This window comes from Rattus norvegicus, chromosome 5, assembly GCF_021556685.1.
Source record: "Rattus norvegicus strain SHRSP/BbbUtx chromosome 5, alternate assembly SHRSP_T2T, whole genome shotgun sequence".
Lineage (NCBI taxonomy): Eukaryota > Metazoa > Chordata > Mammalia > Rodentia > Muridae > Rattus > Rattus norvegicus.
Window position 1 is genome coordinate 81,514,487 of NC_141538.1, and position 27,033 is coordinate 81,541,519.

A 27,033-nucleotide genomic window follows, 5' to 3' on the forward strand; every position below is an offset into this window, starting at 1 on the left:
CGGTCCTGGGACACGTCGAGCCGGGCAGTAGTTGCGGGGGCTTGGGAGAAGTCCAGACCTGGTTAGGGATCCAGTTCTGAGAGGAAGACTCAGGCGGTGGGGCTTGCCCTGGGAAGGTAAGTAAGGCCTCTCCCCTCCCTTTCCCAAACCCGGTGTGTTCGCTGTCCTTTTTCCTCCCGAACCAGGACCCCCGCAGCTCCCTTAGGCTGGGCGGAAGGAGAAAGAGCCCAGGACTAAAAGTCATGGGATCTGAGCCGTGCGGTGGCAAGGACCCTACAGCGACATTGCTGTTATGACCTTAGGCAGGGTGCTCGGTGCCTCAGTTTCCCCATCTACACCAAGGACCGAGTGTCCAGTGTCTCTATATGCGGTTTGCCAAGATTTTTAAATCTCTGAAATCATCGAGTCCGATCCGGGTCTCTTCGTAATAAGCTAATTTGCTGACAAGAACAGGAGAACTAGCCACTTGGGTCCGAGGTCACACAGAGTAAAGGGCAGACCTGGTCCTTTGTATCAGGGTTTAGAGAGCTGATGAGTAAAGAACCCTGGCCCTTAACTAGACTGTGTGGCATACGGCTTGGGAAATGACCCTGTTTCTAAAGTCCAGATAGGAGAGATCTAGAAGAGCTGGGATATTCGGGAGGGTGGATGATGGACGGGACTTTGGAGGTAGAAAATCCTCAGCCCGGTTTTGCTGAGCTGAGTTGCTGCCAAGATTTTAAGTCAACATTAGTTGTTGCTGACTTCTCCGCCTCCAGTTTTCGCCCTCATCGTGATTGTCTTTCTTCTGTATTTCTTTGGTTAACCTGGTATCGTTTTTGAACGATCTTGAACTAGACCTGGCTTAGCCACGCTGTGGATAAGCAGGTAGCGTGTCCCAGTCCATTTCCACAGATTTCGTTAGAGTTCTTCCTGTTTTCTTCCCAGTCAGGTTGGTCCTGTAAGTATCCCTTACCGCAATGCTTTAGTCTCTTCTGATGATACTATAAAGAGACTGGTAGCTCTCTCCCAGAGAACTTTGTACCTCTTGGCACTTCCCCTGTGGGGCTTTTTAATTATAGTTTTTGAACTAACTTGTAAGTCTTCTTGCCCGCAGTGGATTCTCATTAATTTTTTATTAGATTGAATAATATAATTTATCTTTGTTCCCTTGTTCCTTAATTTACTCTCGGTTTTTTTTCCCCCCCGTGTGACCCAAAGAGCCCAGCAGTGGCTCTCATCTTTTATAGGTAGCTTCCAGAAAGATAAAAATGCTGTACTGGCTGTGAACTGTCTGGGTTGCTTGGTCCCTTTTGTTCATTGAAGGTGACTGTACTATTGTCTGAAACTCCAGGGGAGGGGGAAGGGGAAATAGTGTAGTCAGAAATATTATATGTTACTTAGAATATTTGTGAGTAAATTGTTCCTGTTTATCTGCGGATAAGGCTGTTGTTGGTCTGCTTCCTGTGTTTATTTTACAGATTAAGGTGGTTAAAGCAGTGCAATCCGACTGTTAAAGCAATGATAAACTGCAGTCTGTGCAGTAGGATTGGAGCCTGGAGCATCAGCTCTGTTTGACTTGTGAACTTGAGTGGGTAGGGATGGATGGATCAGTTCCAACCCTGCCCTGGGTCTGGTCACTCCAGCACTAAAATATTTCAGGAATGCTTTGTTTATTTACTTTTATTCTTTTTTTTTTTTTTTTTTTTTTGAGATGGTCTATTTGTGTAGCTCTGGCTGCCCTAAAACTCATTATGTAGACCAGGCTATCCCTGAACTCTCACAGAAATACACCTGCCTATGCCTTTCCAGTGTTGGGATTAAAGCAATTAAAAACAAAAACAGAGAGAGAGAGAGAGAGAGAGGGAGAGAGAGAGAGAGAGAGAGAGAGAGAGCGAGAGCGAGAGCAAGAGAGAGAGAGCGCGCGCAAAACCCAAAAGAGCATCTGAGCTCTTTCCCTGCATTCTGTGTGGAGGTGTTTCTCTTGTGAGTGTTTGAAATTGCCTTTTAAACTGTTGTGTTTGGTGATTGGGACACTCTAGGCATCTCTGATCTTGAATTTCATTAGCAACATGAGAAAAGGAGAGGTGGAAATGAGTCTTCCTCAGTTTTTCAGGCTTAGAATTAGAAACATAGGATCTGGTATATCTGGAAAGCCAGTGTTCCTGGATTAAAAATACCCAGGAGACCTGAATTCCTGTCCCCTGGCCTCGATAACTCACTCCAACTTTGGGCCAGGTTCCCTAAACACCTTAAGAAAGGAACAGATCAGATGTAGACACATCTGCTGAGAAATAAATAGAACCCTGACATCAAGTTTGAGTTCAGTATTCTTGTTCATTTTCTTAACCATACAGCTCTGAAATAGGTATCTGATGTATTGATTATCAGGTGTAGTGGCAGACCCCTTTAATCCTAACATTTAGGAAGGTGAGGCAGGTGAATCTCTGAGGATTAGAAGCCAGCCCGGTCCACACAGTAAGTTCCAGGCCAGCCAGAGTGAGAATTGATTTTAAATAATACAATTATGTATGTGTACTATGTGTGTGTGTTTGTATGTTTGTATTTATTCCCTGAAGATTAAGGAAGACTAGGAGGCAGCAAATTTAATAATTCCTTTCAAGTCAGACTTGCAAAAAGGTGACAACTTTTATAACAGGCAAATATTAATCTCCAGTGGTAAAGAAATATGGATTGAATGGAGATTAAAAATGTTTCTATAGTATTCTATTCACTCAAGTTACTAAAAACAGAATGTTATAAAACCATTACAGAAATGTCACCTGAGAGTCTACTGTGTGTAGATTTTGTGTAGATAGCGAATGAACACTCTAGGAAATTATTGTAGAATATCAAAGTAGGAAGAGATTGTATCTCTTCATTATAATCTCAGTCATTATAATCCAAAGGGAAACTTGATTGAGGTTTTTAAGATTAATACCAGTGCCCTATGTAATGTTCATCATGCCTTACCTCAGCCAATCTTCATGACCCATGTTCTAGGGATTAAACACTTCCTTTGAAAGCTCTAAACTAGCTGGAGTGTAGGTTTACATGAGCAGTTTGAAGATGAGTAGGAATCCAGAAGGAAGCTGGGAGGGGGTTTTCCAGGTTGAAAGGGCCACTTTAGAAAGCACAGGTAGGTTCGTGTTTCCATGGTGCCAGCAATGGAATCCACGGTTTTGCCCATCTTGGCAAGCATTCTTTCACTGAGCTACATAGCAGCAGCCTAAGGGGGGCTTCGCAAAGGTTGCCCTTTTCCCTGCTGCGTGCACTTAGGAAGGACTGTGACAGCTAATTAAAGTATGCTAAAGTATGGAACCATACACATTTTACACGTCTTTCTCCAACTTAAAACACAAGAGTCCTCTGTGAGTTTTGTTGTTTTAAACCTAATACCTCAACTTTTACTTGGAAGATGGTTCTCAGAGATCAGCAGCAGCCTACAGACAAATCTTATCTCCGCTGCCTGTTTTGGTAGTTTTGTTGGAACACGACTGTGCTCATTTATTTACATATTATCTGTGGCTACTTCACAGTGGTCCCTCATGCTGTGAGAAAAGAGTCTAAAGCCTGAGCCATCCAGAGAGGAGCCCTTTCTCCTGGAAAAGGATTTAAACGTCTTAGACACAATTTTTGTTTATTACAGAAGACACAATGATGTAGAGACCACACCTTGACTGCTTTCAAGCCCTCTACTGAAACTGCCTTCACTTCAGAATCCTGAAGGCAGATTTGGGGGCAGGAGGTGCCACTGGATTTTTTTTCCCTTTTTCCCATTGTGGCCATTGAATAAATCTCTTCTTCATCAGTTAAATTCTAGGGAATTTTTTAGGATTCTTTTCTGACAGTTTGAGGTAATATACACAGAGAATTAAAAATTATTATTAGAATCCAAAGTGACAAGTTTCCAATTAGATCAGCATGAAATGATTTATGCTCTTTGGCAGTCTGGTTTGATTTTTCAGACGGGGTCTCAGTGTGCATCCCCAGCTACCCTGGAAATATGCCGACCAGGCTAGCCTCCAAGTCACACCTTTCCTGTGCCTTTCAGTGCTGGGATTATATGCATGGCCTGATTAACCTTCTTAAAATCCAATTAGTGTAGGTGTCTACAAAGGAAAAGTTTGTCTTTCTTGGGTAGGTAGCCCCTTTCCTTCTTCCTAGTAATCCTGGAACATGGGATCATGCAGACTGGTTGAAGTGAGGTAAGGCGTGGTAAACACTACTTGGGGCACGGATAGTAATCTTAAAAGCTTCAATCCAGTTTCCCTTTGGATTGTAATCTCAATTCTGAGTTGAGGAAAACAAAGTTCCAGACTGTAAATAAACTGAAATGACTGTTGTAAGGTAATAATTAAGTGTGAGTAGTCTCTGATCCTTAGCTGGACTGGTGGCTGTAATCTCAGCATTGGGGAGAAGAGGAGTTCGGGATCAGAGAAGGCAAGTAGATAACAAGGTTGAGGCCAGCCTGTGTGCGTGTGTGCGTGCCTGCGTCTTAAATGTTTCTGCTGTGTAGGTCATCCCTTTGCCCTCTTTGTTTCTGACTTGTTTCTATTGCTGAGGTTTTGTCCCAGGAGCAGTACAAGAGAGAAAAGATGACATAATTATCACTAGAAAGCTGAAATGTTTATAGTGACAAGATTTCAACTGAAGTCAAATAAATCACCCAGAAAACTCTGCCTTTTAAATTTGCCAGGCAAGCTTGACTGGGGGCAATTAGGACTTGGGTGCTCATGCCTGTACCCCACATTCAGCTCTTAGCACTCACTAGAAAGCCATCTTTATAACAGGTCTCTTGTTTTTTGTAACTAGGTATGAAGTCTTATACTTAATACATTACAGTATTAAGTAACACACACACACACACACACACACACACACTCCTTGTAGTAGTTCTGGGAAGAAAATGCTTTTGAAGTCCCATGGCTTTGAGTTGTATCATTTTATGATTTAGGTAACATCCCCAAGCAGAGGAGGGGCCCATCCTTAGGAATGCAAACCCCGTGGAGAAGGAAGGGGTTGAGAAGGGTCCACCCTACCTCTTTTCCTTTACACAATGGCCCCAGGGTTTTGTACACAACCTGCTTTTGTAGGCTGAGGACATTATGCAATGCAGCATGAGATGGAAGTGTGCCTCCCAAAAGTAAACTTGGAAAAATGGCTTGAGAGCAAAACATTAGCAGTACATTAATGGACCTTTTCTAGCCTTCCCTAATTCTTGTTAAAGAACAATTTGGATCAATCTCATTGTCAAGCAGTTCAGAGCACTGTGTAGTCATTTGGTTTCTAAAATAAAAGGGGGATGCTGTTAACTATGTACCCATAGTGTCTTAGCTCTTTGTTTTTTAGAGGTTTCACCATGTAGACCAGGCTGACCTGGAACTCAGAGATCCACCTACCTCTGCCTCCCAGGCATTGCGATTAAAGATCTGAACCATCACCCAGTTCTCTTCTTTTCAGTTGTTCTCATACTGCACTTCGATAATGTTGTCTTTTGTTAATTAGTGGTTTGATGGGATGCCAGTTCTTATATATTTAATTGCAGTATCCTATTAAATTAAAAAGAACAATTCAACTGTTTTCTAATTTCTGTTTCATACCGTATTCCGGGATCCTCCATTGAAATCCTCTGTAACTAAAGAACAGATTAAACAATGAAAGACCTTGGACTGTAGCAAGTACAGTCTGCCTTTGACTTCAGCAAGCAAGTAGTTGAAGAAATGCTTTGCCCCTGCATGTACCTGAGTAGCTAGTATTCTTTAAATCAAGTGACCAAAAGCTATATACTTTGGGAAGAGGAAGCAGGAAGATCAGGAATTTGGGGTTATCCTCAGCTACTTAGTAAGTTCAAGGCCAGCTTGGGCTATGTATTTATTTTGTATGTTATGCAGGTGTGGGTACGGGCATGCATATGTGTAGAGATCAGAGTACAATTTTGTGGAGTCAGTTCTTTCCTTTCACCTTATTGGATTCTGGGAATTGAACTCAGGTCTCCAGGTTTGCCCAACAAATGCTTTACCCACTGAGCTATCTCACTCATGTTTGGTTATTTTGTTTTGTTTTTGTTTCGCATTGTTTTCTTTAATATCATCCAGCTAATGTGTGACAAAGTTCAGTCTGTGAAATATAATGCAGCACTTGGCTCCACTCTGATAGCCTATGTAAAGCATTCTAAAATCTTTACATAAATAATACTCGAAATAGTTCTAATTACGGGACTGAAACTCCACCCAGACAGCAGTGGAGCAATAAGAGAAGGAAGAAAGAGTTCGTGTCGTGCTTGCTTGATTCCAGGATGTGGTTTAACCAGCAACAAAAGGGAAGCAGAGAAGTGGAGTACAGTGTCCAGGAGATCCACTCCCCAGTGGACTTGGGACCTTCTGCCATTGCATAACTAAAGAACCTTTCAGTTCGTTTGTCGGATCAGATTTGAGTTGTATATGGGGAACAGACAAATAAAAGCTTTCTAAAGGCCTTTGTGAAGAATGTATTTCTATACCTGATCTTCTTTGTGAGGAAAGGTGAGAATGGGCCAAAGGAAAGAGCCTCCATAGTGCTTACTGCCAAAACAGGATATATGGGGCTCAGAAACACCTGCCTAGCCACCTCCCAGCAAACCATCTGGAGACATGGAGAGCAGAGCTGAGAGAGTCCCACTGCAGAAGCAAATGTAAGGTTGGCTAGGAAGGATGTTAATGGCATTCTCCAATAACATGTGCCTTGGTTTCCCCATGCGGAAAATAAAGACATTGGACCTGACCGTTTAGTTTTTGAAGCTGTACGTTATGTGTACATACTTTCCCCTTGAGAATACTTTTGTAAATCATACCGTGTAGTGTGCCCTGCTCCTCCTCCCAACTCCATACCATGTCCGAGGTCGTTCTGTAAAGGCATACGGACATCCCTTACTCTAAGGCACTGTAGAGCATTCCGTTTTCTGGAAATGTGGCAGCTAATTTAATCAGTGAAGACTTGGGTTGTGCTTTCCGTGTTTTTGGTGTTACAGTCTGTAGTGTGTAGCTCTGTGCATGTGACAGCTCATATATTTGCCCGAATATCTTGAGCTGTTCAAGGTGTCGGGATGTCATAAGAGTGATAACTGCAGCTGACTTGTGTTTTGTACGGTTTTAATCACCAACGCACAGGGAAAACCATTTGAACGTCTGAACTTCTATTATTAAGAGACCAGGTCATCAATGGGGACATTGAGTAGGTCACTTTGTCAGCCATGAAAGGACAGATTCCATCCTCAGCAGCCCAAGGAATTCTCTGAAACGTATAGGAACATTAAAGATACTTTAATATAGGCTCAGATATGGAGATTAAGAGAAAGACAGACAGATGTACTTAAGCTTCCCAAAGCAAGATGGACCCAAGTACGGGTGTGGGCTTCCCTAGGAGAATATGTACCCAACTGTCTAGATTAGCCATATCTCATTTTGGTGGTTCAGTCTTTAAAAAGTTGCCAAGAACCGTGTTTTCTTTTCTCGTTTGATAAGTGAGGTGGCTCTGTAGAGGACTTGGACAGAGCTGATAAAGCAAAACTAGGAGCCACTAGTATTGCACAAGGGGTTGTTTAGCACGTGTCCCGCTCCTGTAGATGGGGTTTCTGCTGAGAATCACAAGCTACACAGGTACGTTACCTGTGTCAGAGTTCTAGACATTTTCTAGTGCTTTTCAACATGGCATTCCTTAAAGAGCTCACGTACAAGATGACTATTCTGAACTTAGAGGAGGGACCATGTCCCAGGCATACTTACCTTGCTTACGTGTAGGAACATTGGCCCTTGAGAACAGTCCACAGAGGGAGGGAGACTGTGAAGAGCACCATGCCGATGTGTTTTCCCTCTTCTCAAATATTGTAATAATTATGGGATATGGCTGGTAACTTTCTGAAGTATGGGACACCTTCACAGCCATGTCTTTCTGAGATGAGAGACTATAAAGCAACTCAGAATTGTCAGCCAATAACTTCTTTTTCTTCATTATTATTATTATTATTATTATTATTATTATTATTATTATTATTATTTTGAGTCAGGGTCTCTTGTGACTAGGCTGGCCTCAGATTCCTTAAGTAGGTGAAGGACAACCTTGAGCTTTTGATTCTCTTGCCTCCACCTCTGGGGTCTTAGGAGTAGAGGCATGTCTGTCACCACATCCAGTTTCTCCCGTCATACTTCCTTAAGCATAGACTCTATGCAGCCTTCTCGCCCTCTTTCCTCACTGCCTACATTCTGCTGCTCAGTTCCCAAAGCATTTCTGAAATTTGCTGTATGCTTTTGCAGCTTTAAGTCAGAGCCTTCTGTCCTTTTCTGTGTGGATTTCCTGTGGCCCCTGGGGCAGTGGGTACGAAATGAGGAACCCTTCCAGGTTCCTGCCTGTCCTTTTCCTCTGCACAGCTTTGTCACCTTTCAACTCCTCGTCCCTTTGTATATTCCAGAGAAAAGACTAAAGGCAAGCAGCTGCCTTGAGCTGTGTGTGAGTGTGAGTGTGTGTGTTGCAGTGATGCATGCAAATGCCTTTCTGTTTTCCAATGTCATTCTTTGTTGAAAATTTGGAACATTGTTTTGCTGGCTGTAGAGGGAAGCACACACAGTAGGCGCAGCATAAGGGGTATGTCAAACACCATAAATACACTTTATGTGTGTGAAACCATAGAACTCAAAATGAGGAGATAACTTTTATTTCGGTTTAATTTTTGTTTGTTTGGGGGTAAGGGTTGGTTTTGGTTTGGGTTTTATTTTGTTACTGTGTTTTTGGTTTTTGTCATTGTTTTGAGATAGGGTCTCTCTATTATGTAGCTCTGACTTACCTGGAACTCACAGGGATCCACCTGCCTCTGCCTCCTAAATGCTGGAATAAAAGGTATATGACATCACAACTCCGATCTCTTACAGTCACCAAGATGTACAGTAAGAAGATACAATGATTAGTGTTGATTTTTTTTTTTTTTTTGGATTTTAGAATAAAACTCACATGTTGACCAGGCTGTAAGCATTCATATCTGTGGAATGGCTCCAATGAACTCCGAGGGGCAAGCAATAACCAGGTCAACTGTTGAACTACCACTCCTAGAAATTGGAGGACAGAATTGTAGACTAACACACGGCTTCCCTAGGCAGCCCTACTGAAGGATCCCAGTCTTCCAGGGAAAGTTGCTGCTGGATGATTGAAGGCCCTCAGGCCACATTTTCCTGGTTAGGTAATCTGTCAGAGGCTCAGAAACCTTCCAGAAAACTACCTATGAAAAGAGTTTCCTTGTTATGACTTCAACAATACTAGAGGCTGCCATCTTGTACCTCTGAACTGTTTCTGTTCCTAAACTCGAATGTAGAGAAGATAGAATGGACAAGAATACTGTATTATCTGCGTATATATATAATGTATAATCACATTGCATTTCAAGATGGCATTTTGAACTTTCATCTTTCCCTTCCCAAAATCCTAGTGACACTGCCATAGATATATATATTTAAAGATGTGCAGTTATGCTGGGAGGTGGTGGTGCGTGCCTTTAATCCCAGCACTTGGGAAGGAGAGGCAGTAGATCTCTGTGAGTTTGAGGACATTCTGGTCTACAGGGTGAGTCCCAGGAGAGCCAGAGCTACACAGAGAAACCATGTCTGAAAAAAGAAAAATGTAAGAAAAAAAGCATCTTTTGTAGTCAGAAGACAGGCGGAAGTGGTAACTTTGAAACATTGTAGGTGCAGATGGAAACATATAGTCCTGATAGCATTCTTAGCCCTTCGGTTGGTAGAAAATAGGATTTTGTGAAATAAACACAAAGGTTTTCATCTGTTTATCAGGGTGTGAGTTCTGATTACTGAGCTGGCTAGAGTAGCTCTTTGAGGGGCCTAAAGACAGCCCAGAAGAAACCCTAATTAAGCTGTGGGATCAGCAATATTCCAGACTCTTCATTATTTTTTCATCTTCAGCAGTCAGCCTCTACAGACACCTCCTTTCAGGAATCTCTGAGAACCAGCTTAATCTCCAGAACTCACATTGGTGGAGGATGAAAACTAATTCCTTCTACTCCTACCTCTGGGGTCCTGGGATTAAATGCCTACAGACAAATAGTAGCTAAATAAATTAACTCGTAAAAGGGTTTGGGGGTTTGGTTTTTTATTTGTTTTATTTTTTATTATTTCTAAGACAGGATTTCTCTGTGTAGCCCTGGCTGTCCTAAAACTCAGAGATCTGCTTGGCTGAGTGCTGGGAATAAAGGCATGTGCCACCACCACCACCCCGCTTTTTTTTTTTTAAAGAAGTAATAGTTTCAGGGAGGGTTAGGAAGCAGGGTTTCTTGTTAACTTGTTTTTAAAACTGTTTCTTCCTTTGTCCCTCTGGCTGAGCTCTAACTCTCAGAGCTCCTCCTGCTTGTGCCTCCCAGTGCTGATGGACCATGACACCTGATAGTGCAGTGATTTGAATACTTGTGGTGGACACTGCTTAAGTGTTTACATCCATTTTATCTTGAGACAGATGCTGCTGTCTCTCTCTTTTATACTTATTTATTCTGATTGTCTGAGACATTGTCTCACTCTGTGTTTAGCCCAGGCTAGCCTTGTAGCTCTCCTGGCTCAGCCTTATGGATGCAGGCTGGAATTACAGCCATGATCTACCACACCCAGCTTTGTCACCCCTATTAGAGGGAATTAGCCTCTGCTCTTATGCTCTTACCTCAGCGGAGTCCTGATAATATCTCTTACAGTGATCCGCTGAGATAAGTTCCCCCATTTTCCCTGTTTCAGAGCTGAGGCACAAAGCTAGTACGTAATGCGCCCACAGGCACACAGGCAGTAAGTACCACCCCACCGTCCTACCCACTGGAGAGTGAATACAGATCATCGCTTGCACATTTGCAGAATTGCCATAACTAAGAAGGAAAAATGTCTCTTTCTTGTGCATAGCTTCCTTGTTTTAAAAACCGGAAATGCAGACCTTCAGAAAGTATACGATTCAGGGCCAACAAGGGTTGGCTTAGGGTAAAGCACCTGGCAGCAGGTTTCTTTGCCTGCTGACCTATCTCACTGGCCTGTCTGAAGAGTATCTCAACGTATTATACTTAGCTCAAAAACACAGAACGCAGACTTAATTGGGGGGGAGGGGTATTGTGGTATCATTTTAATTCCTTTTTTTTTTTTTTTTAATTTCATGTGTGTTTGTATTTTCTACCTGCTCGAATGGCCACGTTTCATGTGGATGCCTGGTACCCACAGAGGCCAGAAGCAGGTATGGGATCCCACTGGGACTAAAGTTATTGATTACTGTGAGCTGTCATTTGGATGCCAGAAAGAAAGCCAGTGCTGTTAACCGTTGAGCCATCTCTCCATCCCTTGCTTCTTTTTTGTTTGGTTTGTTACAAGGTCTCACTAGGTAAACCAGGCTGACCTTGAACTTCTCTTGAGCTCAAGCTGGCCTGGACCTCATAATCCTGCTCCTTAGCTCCCTGGGTTTATTATATTCAGCAATGTTACTAATAATTCTGATCCAAGCAGTCTTTGGAGTGTGCTTCGAGAAGCACCTTAGTTAGGAAGAAAGTGATTAGCAGTTACTATTTATTGTGTGTTAGGGTAGCAGTTGCTTTCATGTATACATTTACATTTGATTTGTACAATGTTGTGGTGTTATTATCCCAGTTTAATGTGTTCGTATATGAGTTCATTTCTGAGTTCCAGTGGTGACTGGCTGTTCACCTGGTCAGCAGCCCCACTCCAGAGGCAGCCTCCACTTTGGCAAATGCCTCTCAGAGGAGATGATTATCTGAGAGTGAACTGGAAAGTGCAGTGCAAACGATCTGTGTGTGTGATAAGTAACTGCTAAAGCCTCTGAAAAGTCAGGATGTCAAGAGCATGTCAACCCCGAGACATTCAAAAGGCAGGTGTGCATTTGCTTTATTGAAACTGCTGTCCACATCTGGACTTTTAAAATGAATACACACTAAAGATAAATTACTCCATCCTTTGACTAAGAGAACTATAAAAGACTAAGTTGCTTAATGTATAAGGAAAATAATCAAGGCTAGAACCAAAATTCCTAATTGTAATTATCATAAAGGTTCGGGTGGCCTGAACTCATGTTGCCTGGGAATTATGTAGAAAAGTGTGAGTCTATGAGTGGGAATGGTTTTCTAGCTGTTAACTTCGGCTAGGGATGCTATTAAACATCCTGTAACATGTGGCAGCTTGTAATAATGGATTGTCTAGCTCAAAATGTCAGAGATCCTGAGACTAAGAAGTGTTTTACACAAAATAATTCTGCATGATGGTGTTGGAACAAACATCCAGCTTGTGGACTCACTCTCCCATGTTGTCCACTGTCTTTAAAGCAGGATATTAAGAACTGGAGCTCCCTACTGCTAGTCACAGGTATTGTGGGGAGGTGTAAGTGAAGCATGAGGCTTGTGGCTCTGGTGTAGCAGAGTTAAGAGGTCCAGTGGGAAGTTATTAAGTACCCCTGCCGTTTTTATATTCTGCCGATGTTCTTCCTGGACCTTATTCCACCTGCATTTGCTTGTCTGCTTGACTGGCTGACTGGCTCGCTGGCTGACAAGTATCAGATTTGAATGGTTTGTCCAAGTGCTTTGAATTTAGCACAACTAATGAACATGGTACTTACTGCAAACCTAAAGACCAAGGTCTGTTTAAAGAAATTCCAGGAGCCAGAAATGAACAGAGCCAGGATTTGAATACTGTATAACTCCTTGCTTGTGTCTGTCCCTGCCTGCTGCTTGAAAAGAACTCAGAGTTACCCTTCAGATACAGGATAGACTCCTGACTGATGGACTCTTAAGTCCTTTAACTGACTACTGTCTCATCAACCTCGTCTCTCCCTGACTGTGCTGTTGATCTTGTCTTGCCTCGTTGGGACACTTTCCTGTTCATCTACCAAGCTCTAATAATTTAGCAGTTTCGTAAAGAGCCCTCTTCTTTTCTTCCTCCCTGCCCCATTTTGTCTAATTTTTCTTTGTGTGTCTTCCATCTGCACTTGTTTTCCCCTTCATCCACTTAACACAAGTTGCATATACCTACACATATTTGCTTCTATAGTTAAGGAGGGTTTTCTCCCCGAAAGGAACTCCCCAAAAGCAATAGCTTGTCATTTTTATCTAGTTCTATGTAAACGGATATTAAAATCTGCATGGATTTTTTAAGAATTAATAAATACTTTTGCTTTGTGGGGAGGGGAAAGTTCTCATGTAGCATAGGCTAGACTAGAATTCACTATGTCACTGAAGATAATCTTGATCTTCTGGTCCTGTTTTTACTTCCTAAATACTAGAAATACAGACTTGCACCAGCATGCCCTCTTTCTGTGATGGTGTTGGGATGGAACCCAGGGTTTCCTGCATGCTGGCAAGCCCTGAACCAAGTGGGTGAGCTTCATACACAGCCCAACAAATCCCTTTGAAAGACTGCTGGTTGCATGGTCCTCTAGAAGCCGGAAAGTAGGAATTAGAAAGTTTCTTGTCCTTGCAGAGTGCATCATGTATGTTAAGAACTATTGGTTAAAATTTTCATAAGTAGCAAAGTCCAAAAAAGGAGATTTCTTTTGTTAAAAAAATACAAGAAAATCCTCATCAAAGGGATACCCTAGTTCCACAGAATGAACTAAAGTATATGCACACAAGAGTTATGGGCTCTGATTTATCCTCAGTTTGGGTGCTGTGCATGTACTGCACAATACGTGTAAATAGGAACGGGATTTGGATCTATGGAAATATGGGAGAAAAGTGAGTTTCAAGAGGGCACAGTCCAAAAAAAAAAAAAAGAAAGAAAGAAAGAAAAGAAAAGAAAAGGAAAGGAAAGGAAAGAAAAGAAAAGAAAAAAAGCAAGTTTAAAGTGCTAAATTCAGAAAAGCTACTATCTCGGGGTTGGGGATTTAGCTCAGTGGCAGAGCACTTGCCTAGCAAGCACAAGGCCCTGGGTTCGGTCCCCAGCTCCGAAAAAAAAAAAAAGAACCAAAAAAAAAAAAAAAGAAAAGAAAAAAGAAAAGCTACTATCTGTCTTAGTGAAACACATCCGTGTGAAGAGAATTAGACTGAGGAGGGGTAAAAGGAGAGAGGGAAGGACAGAGAGACAGAGACAGAGAGAGACCCATGTGAAGAGGATTATACTGAGATATTAAGAGAGTGAGACAGACACAGAACTAAGAGTCCTTCCTGTTGCTGCCTAGAAAACAATTACGTCTTGAGAAACAGTGAACTCCTGGACTAGAGATACTAGTTTAACCTGGACTGCTGGTTCCTGGACCAACACCATCACCATCAAATAGCACGAGATTCAGATCCCTGTGGACCATTTTCTTTGGCTTGGCTGGAAGAGTTCGCTTATATTTCTGGAATGGAGCAATACAGCCTTCCTGACATGTCACCACAGGTGTTGGAGCGGTTATTAAAAATTACTATATTTAGGGATGGGTCTGTGCTGCAACTTTTCTAAGGCCTTTCCAGTTTGTTTCTTTGGGGTCCTGCTTGCTTGAAACCAGGCTTCTTTCCTTAGCATCTCAAAATAATAATAATAATAATAATAATAATAATAATAATAATAATAGTCTGCAGAAGTGGTTTGAAATGTTTCTGTTTAATGAGAAGGCATTTTGGAGTAACACCTCCAGTCAACTGTTTCTTCTGCCTTCTCTCTACACCATTCTGTTAGCGTGCTGACAGAAATGAGCACAGATTGAAAAGGTCATGAAGACAGTTTAGGGATTTGTTGCTACCCAGCCCCAGCTAGACTTACTGGAAAAGGTCCATTTTACCAGATGTGTAGTAGTCTTAGAAGTAGACACTGGAAGCTAGGGAGGACTTGTTTCACAAAGACATTGGAAGGGTGGACATTTGAGGCTAGAGCACAAGAGTGTTGTAGGCACAAAGGTGGGAAAAGAGCTGTCAATGGTGAAGCCCCAAAGACAGCTGGAAGATCTTAACTTCCAGAGACTGAGCAAGGTGGGGAAATCTCTAGTATAGTATTGAGTAGGCCACTGAGGTCTGCACCTTGCTTCCTCTGTCTTTTTGTTTTGTTTTGTTTTCTGAGATAGGATTTCTCTGTGTAACAAGCCCTGGCTATACTAGACTCACTTTGTAGACCAGGCTAGCCTCGAACTCACAAAGATCTGCCTGTCTTCTCCCGCTGAGTATTGGGAGGCATGCACCACCATGCCCAGCGGAAGAAAGGATTTTTTAACATGCTGTTTGTTTCAGGTTCTACCCAATTATTTATTAGTAAATGTACAGAGTAAATGGACTTTTAAGTTGATCTAACCTGACAGTTCTTGAGTTTCCTCTAGTGTACATTTGTGTGTTGTTTGTCAAGGTTTAGGGCCTTCAAGGCTCTCAGTTCCTAGGATCTGGGCTGGCATGTCAGTCTACTTGAACTTTTAGAAACAAGTAAAGATTTATTATAGCCTCTCCCTTACCTTTGTCAATCGAAATAAACATTTTTAAAGCCATCTATCTGTAAAGACAAACCAGTTAGGCCAGAAGTATAAATATTCAAATTTGTAGTTTCAACCTATAGACGTCTATGAAATAGATAGTTGAAGTGAGATTAATTCATCCAACTCTTAACAGCTCACCTTGCAGGCTGGAGAATGTAGTGCAGTGATAGAGTTCACACAAGCTCAAGGCCTTGGCTTCAGTCCCACCACCACAAAAAATAAATAATGACTAGTCCTGCCTGAAAGGTCCCCTTTCCTGGATTTTACTTGGATCTGTAGGAGATTGACAGGTAAATAAATAAAGCAGGGTGCTCCCTGAAGTTAATGAGGATGATAGACACATTCTGTTTCTACTAGATACAAGCAGGAATGTAGAAAAAGGCCTCAGCTTTGGGTAGGGCTCCACTAATAGTATACCGTCTTATTTTACAGTTAAGGAAAATGGAGCTCTAAAGTACAAAACACTTTCACAGTAAACTAATTATCATGTCTCATGTTTAAACTAGTTTTGGCTTCTTTTCTCTTTGTTTTGTTGCTTTGTTCTGCTATTCATTCATGTTTGGACACAAGAGACATAAGTGTAGCAACTGACAGTGGGCATTAGCACTGTTTGACATTGGTATGCTTTCTCTTAAAAATGGTGGCCCTTAGTCGCTATGTAATGCCTCGTGCTGTCAGCCCCCCAGCCTCTGTCTTGCCCCAACAGGTTTCCTATTTGTGCTCGTTCAGTCTTAACAGCTTAATAAGGTGGGGTGATGTGGGCTGATGAAACAACGTGAGAAGGTGACCTTCAACTAATAGCCGGAAACAGAATGCTTTTTTGTCCTTTTCTGATTAGAATCAGATCACAGGTTTGCTCTCTACAAACAAAATTAGATTTGGAATCTCGGGGCAGCTGAATTACTGTCCTGCTGAATATATATTCCTAGCCAAGCGCCTCCAGGAGGAAGAGCCATTAATTGGTATCTGCTGTTTTATGATTTTAAAAACTTGTCAATCCATGCAGCATTTCTTGTTTGCCTAGATTATTGGCCGCTCTCATAAACGAAAGCTCTTAAGTCTAATTGTTTGAAGTAGTTTTCCCCTTTCTGTGTCTGGTGGTTGGTTCCTTTTGATGCAGCCTGGGAGCCTACTGTATGAGTAATTCAGGAACATGGGTTCTGCTGTGGCTCGAATGTGTACAGTGGCACAGCCTGGTTTCCTCCTGTGAAAGTGCTTTCAGGGACAGCAGGGCTTATCTGAAGTAATGCTCGCTGTGACATGTGGTGAAGAAAGAGAAACTAACATAGTGATCACTGAAAATCTGCCAAGATTCACTAAATCAATTGTTAGCCCAACCTGACATCTTTCTCCTCCCAACCAGTGCTGTGAAGAGAAACAGGTGAGGATTTAGAGAAGATCCTTATTTGGGCAAAGAGTTAGAAGGTCAAACTGATTAGACTGATTGTTTCACTCAGGTTTTAGGGGGCTTGGGGGGAAGGGAGTAGAGGAGGGGTGCAGGATCTTACTATGTAGCCTTGACTACCATGGGACCCACTATGTAGACCAGGCCGACCTCCACTTTAGAAAGATCTGCCTGCCTCTGCCTCCCAAGTGCTGGGATTAAAAGCATTAAACACCAGGACCAGCTCATTAGGAAACTTTTTTAATGGTTTTAATTGTATGCAGAAGACAATATTCTTTTTTCTTTTTTAAGATTTATTTACTTTATGTGAGTACAGTGTTGCTGTCTTCAGACACACCAGAAGAGGGCACCAGATCCCATTACAGATGGTTGTGGTGGTTGCTGGGAATTGAACTCAGGACCTCTGGAAACGCAGTCAGTGCTCTTAACCAGTGAGCCATCTCTCCAGCCTAGGAAACTTCTTAAAATGTGTAAAGCTTAGAGGGGAGGTGTGTGTGTGTGTGTGTGTGTGTGTGTGTGTGTGTGTGTGTGTGTGAGAGAGAGAGAGAGAGAGAGAGAGAGAGGGAGAGGAGAGGAGAGGAGAGGAGAGGAGAGGAGAGGAGAGGAGAGGAGAGAAGAGAAGAGAAGAGAAGAGAAGAGAAGAGAAGAGAAGAGAAGAGAAGAGAAGAGAAGAGAGGGGTTGATTTTCATAAAGCCATGAAGAAAGTTTGAAGTTTAGCCATGGGAAAGTTCCCTATGGTCATCCTCAGAGATGGACTATGAAAGAGTAGATCGATCCTTCATACGAGGAAGTTTTGAAAGCTACTTGAAACAGAGAGCCTGGCTAGTACTCATACTGGCTACTAGCCCTGTACAAGTCAACAAAGGTAGCACCGTGCATCTAAACTTGATCATATTGCCATAGTCCATAAGCTGAGTCCCTGTTTATGGTGGTTTAATGTGTTTGACCTTGACTTTCTCCTGTCTTTTTATGCTAAAAACAGGAAAGCTGAGTGTCTGGTTTGTGTTGTACCAATGTAAAAGGAAACCTAACCCTTATAATTTTAAGAATAAAAGCCTTCTTTATCCCCTTTATCACGGAAGTTGGGAAAGACCTAGGCTCTCCAGAAGAACTGTCCAAGACTTTCGATTATATCTGCCCAGGCTGGAAGGAGGGCCTGCCTGCCACGCACAACCACTTCCTTATTGCCTTTCGTGGGTCTACTCCATAGTCCCAGGGGAGCGTTTCTCCTCCATCCCTATGTACTAGCAGGAAAATAAAAGAATGTGAAGTTTAGAGCTGACCTGTTAGAAATACAGCAAGTGCTGAAGCTCTCAGTACATGAGGATCATGAGGACTTGGCTTTCTTGTTGATGTTCTGGCTTCTGGCCACAAATTCATTCTTATTTTGCTAGCGGTTGAGCAAGGACTTTCGAAGTCTGGCCTTTTAAACATTTTGTTTTGCTTGGCTTGGTTTGGCTTTTTGAGACTGGGTCTCCCTCTGTAGCTCAGGCTGTCCTGAAACTTGTGACCCGCTTCCCAAGTGCTGGGTTTGCAGGTCTGGACCATGATCTACCTCAGCCTGCCTCGAGTAGATCTTTCAGGTGAGTCTTTGTTAGAGAAAAGAGGGGAAACTGCTTTTTCTGATAGTTCTTAGGGGTAGACAGAATGTATTATAATAGAAAGAAAGCTGTTTGTATGAATACAAATACTTAGATGCAGGAAAGGACGACACAGAAAGGGGGCTCCCCAACATTCAGTGTCCACTCTACACTGTGGAGTGTGCCTTTTCTCCACCTGATGGGGTCCATCCCGGGCAGAGCCAAGTTCAGGCAGCTCTAAGATGCTCAGGAGAGGCTGAGTAGAAGATGTCTTAGCTGTTGTATGGATTAGTTTCCTTAAAATCTGCACTATTTTGTTTTGTTTTTGTCAGTTCTTAGACTGTTTTGTATTTCCGTAGAAATACAAGTTGTCTATACTAGGAACATCCACATGCCTGCTGTTAAGTTCCTTCACAGCATTTTCCAAATCAAAGGTGATTTTCTAATATGGCTCCTACTTGAATTCTAGTAAAAGAAAACTAGCTTAATCTAAATGAGCAACAATGTAAATAAAAGTACAATATCTCTGTTCTTTCTACCCACTTATACAAGCCCAGTAACATAACAATATTGCAAATGGATCTGTATGAGATGGAAGGTAAGGGTCGGGGTTTGTTTGTTTTCAGTTCTATCCATGTTTTGTTAGTCTGTGTATAAATAATGTGTGAACCTGATGAGATGACAGCAGAGAAAGATACAGTTAAAGGGACAGTTGAGTTTTAGTTGGAATTGCCATATACCCAGGGAGTGTCCAAACAGACACCCATTGGATAATTGCTTTACTGCAGATTTTAAGTCTGCCTCTTACTCAGCACTGCTCGGTCCACTAATTGCTTTATAACAGAGAACTCGAGTCCATAAAATGTACACCAGTTACTTTGTGGACCTTGAACCGGGTTCTTAGAAAGAGGTGGTAAGGGTGGAGTTAAATTACAGAAAACAGTTCTTAGAGAGCAAGTTGCCATGAAGTTTGAGAAGCATGAATAAGTGGAACAGAACAGTTCCCGGATGGGCCTCTGGTTCTGACTTATTCTTTATTCTGTCAGTATCCATTTTGTTCTAGAATGAGCTAAGCTTGGGTCAACTTAAAGCTATCACTGGAAACTAACAATACCAATTTTCCTCCTGTGAATAGAATTTCTGTTGTACAGGGGATGGGTTAAGTTGAGGGGTGTGTGTGTGTGTGTGTGTGTATCCAATTTTATAGACAGACAGATAGAGTGAGCAAGCGAGTGGGTGAGTGAGTGAGTGAGCGAGTGAGTGAGTTATCTAGACACATAGTACATCACTGAAAAGCTAAATTGACCGAAAAAATATAGACTAGCATTTACTTATTATGATCTAAAATTTCAAAGAACTGGAGAGATAACTCGGCGGTTAAAATCACTGGCTATTCTTGCAAAGGACCCAAGTTCAATTCCCAGTCCCCACACAGTGGCTCCTAACCATCTGTCAGTAGTTCTTGTTCCAGAGGATCTGGTGCTCTCTTCTGACTTCCACAGCGACCAGGCACACACTTAGTGAACAGACATGTATGCAAGGCAGAAAATTCATACAGAAAAGTAAATAGAGATACAAAATAAGTAAGTAGTAAGTAAATAAATAAATAATGTGTATGCTGGTGATCAATCTCAGGGCCTCTCTCGCTTGTGCAGGGCAAGTGATCAGCCACTGAGCTATAGCTCCAGCCCTTATTTATTATGTTTTCTTCAATAATTTCTAAGTTCTTCCTGCTATACATTAATATTATATATTATATATTTATATAAATTTGGTTTGACATAGTTCTGTTGGATCTTTCCCTCACTGCTAGGGTCACACTTAGAGCCTCATGCATGCTAAGCAAATGATGTCACTGAGCTACAATCCTCAGAGTAAGCTTAGTGAGCACAAGAACTTCAAATTGCAGTTTAGCTACACTGTATATTGATTTCCGCCAATCTGCATCTCCCTATTCAGACTCCACTGGGTAAGCCTTGCAAAAGGTTCCCATTACAGAAGTCCATTGTCCACTACAAGAAAAACAAGCAGATTGTCTTCCTGCACTCTTCCCTAGTGCATGTGAATGTGGCATGCATCCTACACACATGAAGGTGCAGAGCAGGTGCAGAGTTTAAAGATTTGCTAGAGCTTTGAACATACGAGTGTATGAATTCCTGGGCCCCTGGGCTGTCTGAAGAGTTTTTGATAGTTTACCATTGAGTAGTTCTCTCTAATTGGAACATGGGGCTTAAACAAAAGGAAACCTCCAGGTCTTCAAATACTATTAAATACAGTGTTGGCAGAGTTTGAAGAAATCAAGGGTACAGGACTCACGTAGTTTGTGTTGCTGTGTTCCTGCTCTTAAAGAGTACGTCATGAGGTGTGTACTCTAAGGAAAGATTGGTTCATTTCTTTATCTCCCCAGCCTCACAGAAATAACACAATAAAATGCTCACCGCCTCTTCATGGCCTGGATTCCTATTGATAACGTGGAATGAAATTATCTTTGGTACTTTTCTGTTATCGCTTCTAGCCTTGTACTGGAAGAAAATAACATTTGTACCTTCTGTTTGTGAGTCTTTATTAGTCATTCTGGCTCCTTTTATTCTGATGCCATTTCATTTATTTGGTTCAGAATCCCAAGTTATAACCAATAATCCCACCATTCCATTATCATTTTCTTTTTTAAAGCAAAGCTACTGACTGCTGACCCATGGTCTCATTGTTGATACTTGTGGGCTCACTATTATATTTTGTTACTTGGTGTTTATTATAAAATTTTCATGAGCAAAACCACATAATACCATAGCGATGGTGTTGAGAGGAAGATACATTGTCAAGTCTATAATGATAATGGAGGGTCTAGCATGACAGTGACTGGAGCTGAAAAGTGGAACTTGCCTGAGTGATAGAATTGTGCCTATTTTGTAAGCCTGCTGTCATGGAGTCATGGGGTAGGAAGTGGGAGGGGAGGCTGCACATTTGTGCTCTCGAGTTGGGCATGTAGCTTCCTGGCTATGAACGCTCTGCTCGAGGAGCATCTCTGACATCTCGTCGATGTTACACTGCGCTGCTTGTTTGCTCCAGAGCACTGATTACGTCATGAGGTGATTCTGTGCACCTCACCGCTTCTCTCCTCATCAGGTGCTTTGCTTTGCTTGCTGTGGATCACTAGTACTTTGGCCCTTGATAGGAGCTTAATCAGTGAGTAATCAGAAGCATACACAGACTCAAGTCCAAGGATACCTAATTGGAATTTCTTTTACTTTTTTGAGACAAGTTCTCACAATATAGCCCACTATTGCCTCAGACTCAGAGTCTGTCTCCCTCAACCTCCTGAGTGCTGAGATTACAGGTGTGTATCATCACACCCTGTTCCAATTTGGAATTTCTCCTACATACTGGAAGTGTGGGACACAAAGAGATTTCAGGAGGTAGGCATATGGCTCAGAGGTTAAGCAAACTTGCTGGTTTTGCTAAAGGTCCAGGCTCCATATCCAGCACCCACATAGTGGCTCACTTGTGTCTGTAACTTGGGTTCCAGGGCATCTAGCACTTTCTTCTGGCCTCCATGGGCACTGCACACAAGTGATACTACACACTCGTGCAGGCAGAATACCCATACACATACAATAAATAAAACTTAGGAAAGACAGGCTTGTTGTATTGGGGAAAGAGGAGGAGGACACATACCTGAGAGGCGGAGTTTGAGGCTACAGAGTGAGTTCCAGGACAGCCAGGGCTACACAGAGAAACCCTGTCTTGAAAAAACAAAAAAAAAAAGAAAAAGGCAGATTTTATGAAAATCTCCCTCTGCACATATATCTCCCCACTCCCCAGTCTCCACAGCAACCGTGGGAGTTACTGCCCCTTGACTCATGTTGACCTCTGCAGAAAAGCATTAACATGATGCAAGACACAAGGCTGACTATGCAGTGTCCAAACCTAATTTAATATAGTTCATCCAATTTATACCTTGTTGTTCATGTTCTTAACTCTAATGTCCTGGTGCAGCTAAAACTGTCTCTGAAGTCTGGGCACACTCTTTGCCTGAGGCAGCAACAGACCTTTCTCCAGATTTAAATGAGCTCAAAGTTAATTGTCCTCTAGGCCTAAGTGGAATCTGCGCATCCTGGTTACACAGACCACCCCAATTAGGAGACTTATGTGAAGTCTTGGCTTTTCATCTACTGCTGTTTATGATTAAACAGCCTTAGAGCAATTACCTTTTGTAAATGGCTTACACTTATACATTATTACAAATTATCTATTCCCTGCCATCTAAAGGGGCTGTTTTTTTCTACCTTAAATTAAACACACATTGGGGTTGGGGATTTAGCTCAGTGGTAGAGCGCTTGCCTAGGAAGCGCAAGGCCCTGGGTTCGGTCCCCAGCTCCGAAAAAAAAAAAAACAAAAACAAAAACAAAATTAAACACACATTAAAACCTGTGTCTTAGAGGAATGATTCTGCAGAGTAAGTATCTTAAGCCTTCAGGACAAGCCCTTGGTCCCTTTTCTCAAAGGCGATCCTTAGTAGTCCTAGTTACTCTGCATCTAGGAGAGCATTTGTTCATTGGACAAAATTCTGTATAGACAAAGTATTTATCAAGAAAATTCTACGTTCCTAATATATAATTGTTTTTCTTCAAAGACCTTTGCGCTGACTCTCATCTTTTTCTGGAAAACTGGATCCTTCGGACCACATGAGGATGAACCACATGGAGATGCATCATATGGGGATGAACCACACGGACGACAACATCACCATGCCACCCCACCAGCACCCCACCACCTCGGCCTCACACTCCCACGAGATGATGATGGTAAGGCTTCCACATTTGGGGTTACCCAAGAGGGAAAGCACAGCAGATCCCCCAGGCAAGCCTAGTGACTTACCAGTGTTCATGTGGCAGGCTTGTGACAGAGTGACACCAGAACCAAGATTCTGTAGAATTCTTTCTTCCCTAACCCTTTCTTTTGAAATTCACCTTTTCCTGAATTAAATCCTAGTGTTTGTATTTCATGTAGAAAAGAGAGAAAGACATGGGACTGGGGGGCGGGGGGCTCTTAGTGCCAAGGTAGTAAGCCTCCCACTGCCTCAAGTATTTCTTCTTATCCAGGCAGGTTACTTTTAAGTGTTCTAAGTCTCATTGCCCGAGACTCCCAGATTCCCTTTAGGATCCTCAGTCTTCTCTAACTGACTCGTTTGGTTTTCTGGCAGCCTATGACCTTCTACTTTGGCTTTAAGAATGTGGACCTATTGTTTTCCAGTTTGGTAATCAACACACCTGGAGGTGAGTAACCAGATAATCTTCGAAGATGACAGTGTCATAAGAGATGACTCTAGATTTGGAAACCCAGCACCTCTCTCTGTTCTGTCATGGGATCTGTATGGTTGTGCATAACCATTGCAATTCCTAGTCCCTAAGCACAAGAGGCCATTTTTGATCCTCCAGTGAGTTTCCTTTAATTAATGTACATGTATTAATGCATATACTTTGGAGCGCTAAAATATAATTAAAATGCTAGATAAAAATCTTTTGCAGTCCTTTTCTTGTTTGCTAAGTTACTGGTCCTAGGCCTAAAATTATAAGCATATGCAAATATCACAGTGTAACCCTAGGTTAAAAACTGTTGATCTTGCCAAATATGGAAACACACACCTTTAATCCCAGCAGTTGAGAGACAGAGTCAGGAAGATCTTTGTGAGTTCAAGGCCAGTCTAGTCTTCATAGAGAGCTCAAAGATAGCCAGGACCTATGTAGATGCTGCCTCCCAAAACAACTGTGTTGATCTCATTACTGCCTGTTTACAGATAAACCTACCCCTGTGTAGTAGAAATGGCATGCCTGAATCACACAGTTAGTACCTCAGAGCTAAAACAAGGACCATACTTTCTAGAACTTCTAAACCAGTGCTTTCTCTGCTGCATCAAACTATGGTTTCCATATTCCTGATGCTTGGCCTATCATAGAGCCGCTCTTCATTTAAGGCACTGTCATCTATCTCTCTGTATCTGTCTTATAGTGGTGTGCTTTGCATTTAAATTACAGATGCATGAGCTTAATATTAAGTCACTTTACTGCAGAAGGTACCAAACCTATTTTGGAAATAAACCAATTTGCTTTTGGGAGAGAAAGAGAAAACATTTAGTCCTAGTAGTGTGTTAAATGTTAGTTCTATAAATACATTCATCTTAAATGCTTAACTATATATGCCTAATCCCTTAAAATGCCTTTCAAATTACGTAGGCAGCACTTGTAAAGCGGGTTGTTTTAGCCTGTGTGACAGTGAGCACTTTTGATCCCATGGCTTAGGAGGCTGAGGCAGGAGAATCTCCAAGATCAACCTGGGCTGCACAACAAAACCCTGTAGAACAGTAAAACAACAGTTGCTCTGCCTTCTGCAGTATTCTGTATAATGTGTTTGGATATAATGGGAAAGCTATGGTCGTGAGCAGAGGCAGTGATTTTTCACTAATGCTCACTCAGCTCTACCAAATGGGTAGAAATGCAACCACTCAGTGTATTCACAGACCTAGCCTGGTGCTTTTTCGGTTTGGTTTGGTTTGGTTTGGTTTGGTTTGAGATAGCTCCTTGCCATGTAGCCCAGGCTAACTGTGACTCATCACTTCCCTCCTCAGTCTCCTGAGCACTGGGTCAGAGGCCTGTGTCAGTGTACCCAGCAGTTTTAACTGTACCCTTATCTCTTCCTTCTTTTCTCTCTTGCTCCTCTCCCCTCTCCTCTCCTCCCCTTTCCTGTCCGGTCCTGCCCTTTTTTTCTCAGAAATGGCTGGAGCTTTTGTGGCAGTGTTTTTACTAGCAATGTTTTATGAAGGACTCAAGATAGCCCGAGAGGGTCTGCTTCGAAAGTCTCAAGTCAGCATTCGCTACAATTCCATGCCTGTGCCAGGACCAAATGGAACCATCCTTATGGAGACACACAAAACTGTTGGGTAAGATAGAAAAGATCCAAAGGAAAATTTTAGAGATCTCTTAATAATTTAACAAAGCAGGTATTCTTGTGGAGTTAGTGATTCTGTGTAACTTTAGAAGTTCCAGGTTGTGGGTTATGGTATTTGGGATCCTGCAGAGGAACATACATATTTGTTCTATGTTACAAATGTTTGTCACTTTGAAAGAAGTTTAATAGTATCTAGTTTTTAAAACATTTGCTATATAGTAATGGGCATTTTAAGACTTTATAGTTAAGATATAAAAGAATGGCAGGTGCAAATGATTCCCTCCTGTCAAAAGTTAAATCTGATCAGACATGATGGATGCCTGTAGTCCCAGCACTTGGAGAAGGCTGGAGGATCCGAATTCAAGGCCATACTTTGCTACACAGTGAGTTTGAGACCAGTTTGGGCTCATGAGACCCTGACTAAAGGAAAATCAAAAGTTCTTAACAGATGTGGGCGGGCAAGCGTGTGTGCAAGCACACGTGCACGCGCACACACATGCGTATACACACACACACACACACACACACACACACACACACACACACACACACTCATTCACTCCTGAGTTTCCAGGATCGCTGAGTTATTATGATAGCCATGATGCCATCCAGTTGAGGCTGTGCTAACAGCTATGGCTGCTCTCCTGACCTGCAGGCTCCCAAGTCTGACTCTCCTGTCTCTTTATTCCCCAGGCAGCAGATGCTGAGCTTCCCCCACCTCCTGCAGACAGTGCTGCACATCATCCAAGTAGTCATCAGCTACTTCCTCATGCTCATCTTCATGACCTACAATGGGTACCTATGCATTGCAGTAGCCGCAGGGGCTGGGACAGGATACTTTCTCTTCAGCTGGAAGAAGGCTGTGGTGGTGGACATCACAGAGCACTGCCATTAACGTTAGACTCCACAGACGGCCTTATTAATTGCTGTAGGAAGCATCTTGGGACTGGAAGATATGATTCCCTCTCCAATCATCCCTCCTCTCTCCTGTCTCTTTATACACACACACCTACTGAATAGAGGTCTAGCTGACAGTCTCTGAGTAGTGGTTTTTCTAATAAGATGAAATTGACTTTTCTCTTGAAAGTCACCTGTGAGATGTCTTCTCCCTCATCATCCTGAGCCTTGTCTAATCCAGGTAGCTTCCTAGTTAATGATTTGGTTATCTGCTTCTTTCTACTTTTCCAGGGTTTTTTTTTGGGGGGGGGGGGTGCATTTTTGTTTTAAACAGATACTATGTGTATTTGGTGGCTGGGGTTCTGGGTCAGTGATGGAACAGGATTGATGGCAATTAGGGACATCTCATCCAGTCGGGACTTAAATTTCACACTAGAAAATAATCTCCAGTCTTAGCACAGTGTGGGAAACACAGGTGCCTCTCCAGACCTAGTGCACTTACGCCGAAACCCGAGTAGTGTGTGGGGCAGACAGGGACTAAACGCAGGCCGAGTTCCCGCCCACTCATCTACTTGTGTTCCTACTTAACATTTGATTAGAATGAACTTGCCAATCCAAACAAAAACAGGACAATCAATTTAAGACAACAGGAATAGATTGTTAAATAAAACCATTAGTATTTGACTTTGACTCGGTCCCTTGGTTTGTCCCAACTGAACAAGAGTTTGTATTGTTTGTGTGTGTGTTTCTCAAAACCAACGATTTTCATTACTGTGCTGTAG

The 27,033-nt window shown here is 42.3% G+C and overlaps 1 protein-coding gene across 1 annotated transcript; it reads left to right on the plus strand.

Annotated features, from left to right (window-relative positions):
- On the plus strand, nt 1-26,934 carry Slc31a1 (solute carrier family 31 member 1). The gene is given in 5 exon segments (NM_133600.3): nt 1-116; nt 23,043-23,214; nt 23,613-23,685; nt 25,178-25,346; nt 26,048-26,934. Coding segments are annotated over 4 exon segments (564 nt in total). The 5' UTR covers nt 1-116; nt 23,043-23,094; the 3' UTR covers nt 26,250-26,934.
- Nucleotides 26,935-27,033: the final 99 nt, after the last annotated feature.